The following is a 10,423-nucleotide window of genomic DNA, read 5'->3' as shown; positions in this document are numbered from 1 at the left end:
ACACACACACACACACACACACACACACACACACACACACACACACAGAGTACCAGGAGCACTGGCACTGGGGTGACTCCATTGTATCAGTGCCTGAATGCATAAGCTCCCATTGTTTAAAATCACAATCAGAGTTGACACTTACCCAGTGCTCATGACGCCCCTGACATCAGTTGATTCCTCTCTATAGCAGGGGCTAACATTAACTTCTGACAGACAGACAGAAGCCCAGATGAGTCAGGCAGTTCTGTCAGCATTAACAAGGGCGTAGCAGAGCCATGGGTGTCTCTGGGCCCTGGGCTTTATTCATGATGGGGTTGAGAGCACACAGACCTCAGGTAGTGGAGAAAAGACCAGCTGCTGTTGCCACCTGATAAAGCTGAAGACTTGAGACTTATCTCAACACACATAAACACAGTGCAGGGGTTGGGGACAGTGCCGTTTTAAATAACAAGTCAGAGTGGAAGATGGGTGCCCATTGCCCTTACTGTCATGTACTGTAAACTTAAGCCTTTTCTGGGATTTTTGACAGAACAGATGAAATTTTCAGAGGTTGCTCTAAGGACAGTGAGCATCATGCTAATCTAAAAGAAAACATCACTGATTCAAACAAAGCTGTTTGGTGGTTTCTGGTTGTATTTTGACCAGTTTCTTCTCCAAGCTCTGGCTGCCATCACTCCTGAGTGACTTTCCCCGGGACCCTGAGACAACAGTGTGTTCCTAGATGCCTTGGTATGCAATTTAATCAGCACCGAGAAAGCTGGATGTACTTGGAGTGGTGGTGCAAACCTGTAATCCCAGCACTGGGGAGACTGAGGCAGATCACAAGTTCTAGGCCAAACAGCGTTACACAGGAGAGCTCCATCTAAAAAAAAAAGAAAAGAAAAGAAAAGAAAAGAAAAAGAAAAAATTTTTTTAGGAAGATCAGGCAGAGGGGAAAAGGAGAGGGGAGAGGAGTGTCTTGGGAGAGCTGAGCCTGGTGTCTTAGGGTTTTGCTGCTGTGAACAGACACCATGACCAAGGCAACTCTTATAAGGACAACATTTAATTGGTGCTGGCTTACAAGTTCAGAGGTTCAGTTCAGTATCATCAAGGCATGATGGCATCCAGGCAGGCATGGTGCAGGAGGAGCTGAGAGTTCTACATCATCTGAAGGCAGCTAGGTTTGAGGGTATTAAAGCCCATCCCCACAGTGACATACCTACTCCAACAAGACCACACCTCTTAATAGTGCCACTCCCTGGGCTGAGCATATACAAACCACCACACCTGGACAGAGAAGCACCTTTAAGTCCCTCAGCAATTCCACTCAAGGGCTGGAAAGGACTGTCGGGGTCTAGAGAACTGTTTCTGTTCTGATGCCTGCCTTCCCTTCTTCCTCTGCTGCTCTGGAGGTGGCATGGGTGAGACTCAAGCCCAGCATGTTATCACATTCCTTTAGGTGACTGCCCTACACACTGGGCCACAGTCCTTTGGGCTTGGTGGCATGAGAACCTTTTGAGAAATTGATAGGGCCTCCAGCCAACCCAGCCAGTTTCTGCCCTGGGCACTTCAAGCATGAGCAATGACAGAAGATGGCAAGGTCTAGACTTACACACCAGGTGGCGGGATGCGGTCCCAGGTGGCTGGGTTCAGGTCCCAGGTGGACCCCGCATTGGGCCTTGGAGACAGCCTGGCTAGGCAGCCGAGGCCTAGAGTGGCCCTGCTAGTTGTAGTTGTCCCTGACTGACATAGTCGCTCATCTTCCCACTCTGTACACCCCAATCCATTATCAGTCTGTCTGACCCGCCCCCCTGTCGCTGTGCAGGTTGCCCACTGTGCAAGTTTTCCTGGTTGAACTGGCAAGCTAGGAACTGAATTTTAACTATTCGTGAGCCCAGGCTGGGGCTTCGAGAAGTCTTCGGTTGTTTTTGTTTGTTCATTTTGGTTTTTTGTAATTCATACGATGAAGGCAGGTATTCCTCTAGGGAATTGGCAACCCCTTCTCAGAAACCTTTCTCTTCCTCCTTGACTCCCTCTTTTAATGTCTCCTCCTGTAGGAAGGCTGCTTGGTCACTTGAGATGGACCCAGCAAGCCCTGCCCTGAGCTTCCATGCTCTGCCCATTCTGACAGGGGAGGACTAACCCAGTTAGACCCCTGCTCTGCTCTGTCCCCTGACTCGGCATTCCAGGTGAGGCTAAAGTCAGTGACTCATAAACGGCTCAGCCAGGAACTGGGTGAGGAGTGCTTTATTCTCACTGCTGGACAGAGGCGAGGTGACACCCAGGACCCTGGCAGCAGCAGGTAGTCCCTCCCAGCCCGGCCTTTCCTTTTGGTGTGGCAGCTGCAGGCCACTTTGGGAGGCAGGGTGACAGCCCCACCCGGGAGGAACAGCAATGGGCAGCAGTAGCAGCAGCAGGTCACGGTGGGGTTGTGTTAGTCTGGCCAGCTGATGCTCATCCCTCCGGCTGGTGTCTGATGAGGACAGGGACCTGGACAGTGAGCTGGGGACACTGAAGAAGCTCAGTCGGCAGTAAAGACACGACTGGAAATGTCATCGAGGAGCCAGTCGATGCCAGGCAGCAGGTCCTCCCCTGTGACGGCACTGCAGCCCTGGATGCGCCAGTGGTGGCTGCGGATGGAGTCCAGCTCCAGGGCCTGGAGACAGAAAGGACCAGTGGAACCAGCAGGCCTCAGCTTGTTCTTTCTCAGTCACCCAGAGGGTGGCTCTGAAGCTAGACATTAGTGCCACCATTGTCAGTGACATACAACCAGCTTGGGCTACTGAGTGTGTGATAGGAGCCAGGCGCTTTGCAGGGATCACAGAAATCATTTCATCTCTGGCTAAAGCATCCTGATCCAGGGACGGTGTGGTTCATTTTGTCAAGGAGGGAATCCAATTCAGAGGCTCTGCAACCTTCCGTATCACACAGCTGGTTAACAGATGACAGCCAGACTCTAAAGCCAGGCGTGTTGGACACACCTATAGGACAGTAGTATACTTGGGGGAGGGGGTAGGCAAGAGGGATAAACCTGTATCAAACAAACAAAAGTCAAGACTCTAAGCCGGCTGGAGTGACAATTACGATGTGACATGGCCCAGGGCTGGGTCAGCATGACCTGGCTTGTTTACCTACTATGTGACGTTGGGCAGGCTACCTGTCTGCTGCACCCTCTGCAAAGTGACAGATTCTCCCTCATGAGACTGTTGTACAGTGGGGTGAGGAATGAAACCTGTGAACCCACACAGGGACCCCAGCAATGGGAAGACCCCCTGCCTGCGTCTGGTCAGAGAATCCTTGAGATGATCTAGTCACAGGCCTGCCTTCTCCCAGACTGTGGGGCACTCTATGTTACTAGTCATCAGATCCCAGTGCCCCGCCTAGGTCTTGCCACACAGCAGGAGCTAATAATGGCTTTTAATACCAATTATTAGCCAGGCATGGAGATGCATGCTTGACATTCCAGGCAGGAGGACTGCTGTTGAATTTGAGACCGGCCTGAGCTACATAGTGTGTTCTATGACAGCTAAGATGTGACATGGCCCAGGGCTGGATCACAGTTAAGACATCTTAACTACATAATGTGTTCTAGGACAGCCTAGGCTACAGAAACTCTGTCTCAAAAATAAATAAGAAAATAAGACTGGGAGTGTAGCTCGGATGTGAGCGCTTGCCTGGCATGCACAGCTATGGGAGCAATGGCCAGCACTGCAGAAACTGCACATGGTGATGTACACCTGTAATCCCAAGTACTTCAGAGGTGGAGGCAGGAGGATGAGGAAGTAGGTCATCCTCAGTTTCCTAGTAAATCTGAAGCCTGCTAGGGCTACCAAAACCCAGTTTCTTTCTTTCTTTTTTTTTTTTTTTTTTTTTTTTTTTGGTTTTTCGAGACAGAGTTTCTCTATGTAGCCCTGGCTGTCCTGGAACTCACTCTGTAGACCGGGCTGGCCTCGAACTCAGAAATCCGCCTGCCTCTGCCTACCAAGTGCTGGGATTAAAGGTGTGCGCTACCACTGCCCGGCTCAAAACCCAGTTTCAAAAAACCAAAAGCCATTAAAATTAAAAATCATAAAGTACTAAAGCCCTTCAGCTTTACTCGGTGGGCCTGCCCCAGGCCTGACTCACCTCCTGAATAGCATTACAGGCCAGGGCTCCAGGCAGGTCCTGCTTGTTGGCAAAGATGAGGAGGGTTGCTCCAGCCAGGCGCTGGGGAAAGAGAAGGTGGGTTGGGGGTGGGGGAGGCTTAACATACAGCTTGATCCCTTCCATACAAGCTATGTGGCTGCTGGTCAGCACACAGTGTCAGGAACAGAGCTTCAGGTGATGGGGGAGGCCCAGACAAGGTAGGCAGTGGACAGGGCTACTGATGCTATCACACGGTGGCCATCTCTCTCTTCCAAGCTTCAGTTTTCTTCTGTAATCAGGGGGAGGGTGTTGCCGACAATGATCTCCTAGCCCTCTGTAGCTCTGGCCATGTGCAAAAGCATAAGTGTGCTGGGGGCTGTCCTGGGGGACTCTGGGATATAGCCACCTGTCCCCTCCTCCCAGTTCACAGAATCCTTAACTTTTACTTCCAGCAGACTGCCCCGTTGGTGTGTCTTTCTATTTTCCCCTTGGTGTGTTTGTCTTTGGGACCTCTCCTTGTACAAAAAGAAATCTAACTTCTGGGCCTAGCCCTGCTGGGCCTTGACTCAGCCTCCTACAACAGTGACCTCTCTAGACCTGTTCAGTACTCCAGGAGGGGCTGAAGTCATACCAGTGGCATGTGTCTCTGTGAGCCTATAGTCCCATGCACCCCTGTGATTCCCACACAGCCATTAACAACTCCCTCTTACCCTCTCAAAAGAGCCCTGGCCTTCAACTAACTGAAATGTAGCAACAAGATCCAAGTTCTGGGACAGAGAGTGTACACTGATGGAGAAATGGCAGTATCTGAATAAAACTAATAGCTTAAGATATTGGTGCCCAACTAATCCTAGCACTCAGGAGGTGAAGGCAGGAGGATAGAGATTTTGGAGCCAGGCTGGACTACATAAGGAAACCTGATCTCAAACATCTACCCTAACCTGCTGCCAAACAAATCCAAAACAAAAAACAAAACAACAGACAACCAAACAAAAAACCCTGCCCAGATAAATAAGTAGCCAATAATGAGGGAGTGTGGTGGTATACACCTACAATGATGTGTGGTACACACATCACTTGGGAGGTAGAGGCAGGTGGACTGGGAGTTCAAGGACAGCGTCAGCCAGTTGAGGCTGGCCTGAGGTACAGAGTAAAACTCTGTTGTCAACTAAATAAGTCTTTGGTCCAGACAACAAATGGCAAGGTTAGCCTAATTATTACTTTAGGAATGTGAACGTTAAGGCTCAGAGAGGCTCATGTGTCTTCCTGTGCAAGTTTCACTGACTCCCTGAGCTTTGCGGGTGCCCTAGCCTTGAGGTAGCCCCTGAAGCAATGGGACTGAAACTCAGGGTGGCCAGGTCTCAGCCCAGGGCCCAGTGAGTAAATGGAGCCCCTCCCTCCCCAAGTGTCCCAGTAAATCATGGCGCTTGTGGCAGGTGTCTGGCCTGGTTGCAAGTGGAAGCCCGGGGCACACCTCCTCCACCAGTAGGCTCTGCAGCTCTCGCTGACAGTCCTGCATGCGCTGGCGGTCAGCGCTGTCCACCACCCAGATGAGGCCATCCGTGCTCTCAAAGTAGTTCCTCCAGTAGGAGCGCAGAGACTTCTGGCCACCCACATCCCAGATGTTCAGCTTGAATCTGGGAAGGAAGCGGCAATGAAGGTCAGGCTACCCCTGCCCTCCCGGCCTCCTCCCAGCCCCACAATGGCCCTCAGTGACCCCGCTCACCCGCGGTGCTCCAGGGTCTTGATGTTGAAGCCCAGTGTTGGGGAGATGGTGTCCACATCTTCTCCATTGAACTTCTTGAGGATGGTTGTTTTGCCAGCATTGTCCAAGCCACTGGGGCACACAGGCTAAGGAGAAGTCCCCGAGGTCTGCTGGAGGACATGCCACCACACTACTACCCACCTAGGGATGAGTATTTTCCTACTGTATGTTGGAGCAAGTTGAGAACATGCCTGACCTGTAATTGGCTTGAGATAAATGTGGAAGTATGAAAATGGAATTCTATTATGTCGGCTAACTCAGAGTGACTTAATTTTGAGTTGCATCAAATATTGAGTGCCTATTAAATGCCAGGACCCCTCAGCTATTGGTGGACAAAGTCACCACTCTTATGAAACTTAAACACTAGCAAAAGACTTATGGGGATGGAGAGATGGCTCAGCAGTAAAGAGCACATGCTGCTCTTCTAGAAGACCTGGGTTCCGTTCCTATCACCCCCATGGTGGTTTACAACCAAATGCTGACCTCTGTGGGTACCAGCCACTCAATACACTGTACAGACAGACACACAGGCAAAGTTCTCACATGCATAAGTAAGTATGAAAAAAATTAAAGACTAAATAAGGCAGAAGAGAAAGTTGGGTTGAAATGAGTGAAGGACATTCCTGGAAAGAACGGCTTTCAGCTTAGGTACCAGATAAGGCTCTGTGGGGTCTTGAGGCCCAAAACAGATGGGCCCAGTCTTTTGAAGGACCAAGTAAAGTGCAAGTATCTAGAGGTGGCAGCTGCCTTCAACTGTTTCTATGATCCACAGTCTCTGTTGCAGAGAACAAACCAACAGGTGAGCTCAACAGCAGGTAAGAACTGTGGGGCAGCCACAGCCTGAACTGAGGTGAGAAGGAAGGGACAGGCTCTGCCTTCAGGACTTCTTCCTGCTCACTGACCCTGGCCAGGTGACTCCCACCTTTGAGAGGCAATGGGTGAGCACCTCTCACCTCTGCGCCCAACTCTTGCCTTGGAAAGCCAGCTGCTTATCCTGTCAATCCAACACCCTCTGCTCTTCCCTGCCGCCTCTTCTCATCACCAAACTCACTCCCATCTCACAAGCGGCCTCAGAACCTGTCTCCACCCACTCCCTCATCATCTGCTAAGTCAGCCACAGCTTCCTCTCCAGTGCAGCCTGGGAACAGGTGTTTACACTCAGCTCACCAACCTCCATCTTTTTACTTGTACTGTTTTGCTTTTGTTTTTTGGCCTGGAACTCCATGTAAAGCAGACTGGCAGACCGGCAGAGCGGCCTCAGACTGGTGGAGATTCTCCAGACTCTGCCTCCCGAGTGCCAGAATTACAGGCACATAAAACCATGTTGGACATTTCCTGGATTTTTGCTTGTTTTTTTGAGACAAGGTCTATGGAGCCCTGGCTGGCCTGGAACTTGCTCTGTAGACCAGGCTGGGCTCAAGCCCTTAGATTCACCTGCCTCTGCCTTCTGAACGCTGGAATTAGAGGAGTTTGATACCATGCTTGTTTTGTTTGTTTGTTTAGAATATTTTGAGTTTTTGCCTACATGCCCACTTAATCAAGATGAGGACAGGTGCAGCCCAGGGCTGAAGGTACACAAGGCTGTGGGTACTGCGCATTGATGGCTCTTCACCATCTTTACTTAGCCTTAGCTTTCTGTAGGTCTACTGCTCTCTGCTGGCCGGGTGGCCCATCTCCTGCTTCACCCTGGCACCGAGGCTCTTTCCTCGGTCCTCGCCCAGATCCCATCCCTGTACGTCTCATCTGACTTCACACAAGTGTCTACACCTGGGTCTCAGCACTCCCCAACAGGGCCATCCCATAATCATTTCTAGGCTGATGGCTGCTACCTACCTGCCCAAACAGTCAGGGTCAGTGTCTTCCCAAGAACATGCTTCTCTCATCTCAGCAAGTGGCTCCTTGTCCTCCTGAGTACTCTGGCCGGAAGCCAGCTCATGCTCAGCTCATCTCTCTCATACTGTCCTTCCATCCAGCAGCAAGTCCTACAAGCACCACCGTCATAAAACCCTGCTACTTCCACCCCGGTCTGAGCCACCATCCTGTGCTCCTTTCATAGTACAGCTGCTTAAACGGCCCCAGCCAGGGTCTCTCCCTCTCTTCAGCCCTTTCCTCCTCGACTCGCCCATCTTACCCTCCCCCGGGCCTTCGAACTTGCAGGTCCTCTGCTTAAGGTTTCCCAAATATCTCTACCTCCCTTAAGCCTCTGTCCCACAGTTACTATCTTGGCATGGTCTTTGACCACTTGTGGACTCTAGTCTCTAGAATGTTATTTGCTCTGTCACCTTTCTCTCTCCTTTCATCACAGGATATCTGAAATGAAGGCTTTTTCTTTCTTTCTTTCTTTCTTTTTTCGAGACAGGGCTTGTCTGTGTAGCCCTGGCTGTCCTGGAACTCACTCTGTAGACCAGGCTGGCCTCGAACTCAGAAATCCACCTGCCTCTGCCTCCCAAGTGCTGGGATTAAAGGCGTGCCCCACCACCGCCCGGCTATGAAGGCTTTTTCGTTTCTCCGTTTTCCGCATTCCCTAACAGAGTAGGTGCTCAGAGGTCATCTAATGAGCGTCTTTCTTAGAATTGTCTAAAACTGGCGCGAGTAGTAAAGTTCTAAGTGCACATTAATTTTCCTTTTCTCTCTCTTGAGACTTTGTGGATGGCAGATGCCTAGGTGGCCTGAACAGTGCAAGACGGGTGATGCAGGAACCAGCTAATGCAAAGAAAGGTCGGTGGTGGCTCTAAGTGACAGAACTGTGGCCAACGAGTCCACGCCTACCCGCAGGAGCTAGGTGGTCCTCACGACCCTGGGATTCCGACCCTAAGGGAACCGCCAAGGCCGACACCCCTGGATGAAAGGGAGGGGGTCAGCGACAGGGAGGAGCAGGGCCCACGCTCGGGCCAGCCCGACGGAGCGTGACGTCCGAGTCACTGCCACTGCATCGCGCCTCGCCGTGACACTGGAATCCCCCGTCTAGGCCGGGCCTTGAGACCACCGGGGTGACTTTTGCACGCCACCTCCGGTCCCGCAGAGTGGTACGTCCCGCCCCCCCGCCCCGGGCCGAGCAGTGGTAGCGCCGCGTGCGTGACGCACCACCGGCAATGGGTACCCGCGGCGGCCGCGCCCCCGCGCCCGGCTCCGCCCATCCGGCGGCCCCGCTACCCTCGCGACCGCTCTAGCGCCCGGAGGATACAGCATGAGCAGCCGCAGCTCTCGCTCTTTCTGCTTCATCTTCTTCAAAATGGTCAGAAGCCCCATGATCCCGTAGCCCCCTCCCGGCCGCCGTTTCTTCTAGTCCCGGGACCCCGCTCCCGTTCTCTATTGGCCAGTCTGGTGCTTGGTTCCGCCTTCGTTGTCACGTGACCACAGGAGTGCAGGGCGTCGCCCCCTAGAGGCGCGGCGGCGAATTTGTGGCCTGCTGCGTTAACCCTTCTCCTCGGGAAGGCCGAGGATTGGTGGACAAGGGAGAAGTCCCTAAGCCTTCCGACTCCGAGGCTTCGGTCGGGTACCAGAAGCTGACTTTCTCGAGCTGTATCTCGTTTGGGTAGGGAGTACTCGCGAAGAGATTCTGAGCCAGGAGTCCGAATCTAGTTCCATAAAGAGCTGACGAGTCATCCGGGGACTGTAATACGGTTCCCACAAGTGCGTCTTGTGACTTCCATTATCCATATTTGCCAGTGACGGAAAACCCGTTGATCCTGGTCCAGGACTCTGTCGGAAATGATTCTGTGCGTTCAGTTCAGGGTGATGACTCCCCCTAGGGGTCATTTCTAAATGTGCAGGCCGTATGGCCTGCTTGGGTTGTTAGCTCTAAGCTCCCCGCAATGCAGGGATCAGACCCGCACAAAGGATTGATTCTGTGTCTAGTACCCTATCAGGTTGAGAAGCTCTATTCCAACTGTTAGGATAAAACTGCCAGGGCGTGGTAGTGCAGTTAATCCCAGCACTAGAACGGCAGAGACAGGACGATCTCTGAATTCAAAGCCAGCCACTACTAGTAGACAGACAGTAGAGAGATCCTGTCTTAAAAAACAAAGAGAGGAGGCTGGAGAGATGGCTCAGTGGTTAAGAGCACTGACTGCTCTTCCAGAGGTCCTGAGTTCAAATCCCAGCAACCACATGGTGGCTCACAACCATCTGTAATGAGATTTGATGCCCTCTTCTGGTGTGTCTGAAGACAGCTACAGTGTACTCATAAATAAAATAAATAAATTTAAAAAAAAAAAACAAAAAAAAAAAACAAAGAGATGAAAAACCTGAAGCCCACCTGGTGCTTAGCCTCAGGGCTGCTGGCATGTAATAGGTGAACAGGCAGAATATCTTCAATAAATGACTTTGACCACGAGTTAGTTCTTCTTTAAAAAAATACTTTATTTTGATGGTCGTGGTGGAACATACCTTAATTCCAACACCTGGGAGGCAGAGACAAGTGGATCTCTGTGAGTTTGAGGGCAACCTGATCACTATATATAGTGAGTTTTAGGACAGCAAGGGCTACACATACTGAGACCCTGTCTCAAAACAATCATCATCATTGTTGTGTGTAAACTGTGTGTGTGT

General features: G+C 51.4%; 1 protein-coding gene across 1 annotated transcript; it reads right to left on the bottom strand.

Annotated features, from left to right (window-relative positions):
• Window positions 1–2,213: 2,213 nt before the first annotated feature.
• Arl2 (ADP ribosylation factor like GTPase 2) lies at window positions 2,214–9,574 on the bottom strand. The gene is made up of 5 exons (XM_028771003.1): window positions 9,057–9,574; window positions 5,834–5,944; window positions 5,582–5,744; window positions 4,108–4,188; window positions 2,214–2,638 (listed from the first exon to the last, which is right to left on the bottom strand). The coding sequence occupies exons 1-5, from the start codon at window positions 9,119–9,121 to the stop codon at window positions 2,504–2,506; spliced, it is 555 nt and encodes a 184-aa protein (XP_028626836.1). The 5' UTR covers window positions 9,122–9,574; the 3' UTR covers window positions 2,214–2,503.
• Between the last annotated feature and the right edge of the window lie 849 nt (window positions 9,575–10,423).

This window comes from Grammomys surdaster, unplaced genomic scaffold (assembly GCF_004785775.1).
Source record: "Grammomys surdaster isolate TR1022 unplaced genomic scaffold, NIH_TR_1.0 205, whole genome shotgun sequence".
NCBI lineage: Eukaryota > Metazoa > Chordata > Mammalia > Rodentia > Muridae > Grammomys > Grammomys surdaster.
The sequence above is the reverse complement of the archived record's forward strand: the minus strand, read 5'-3'. Positions and strand labels throughout refer to the sequence as shown.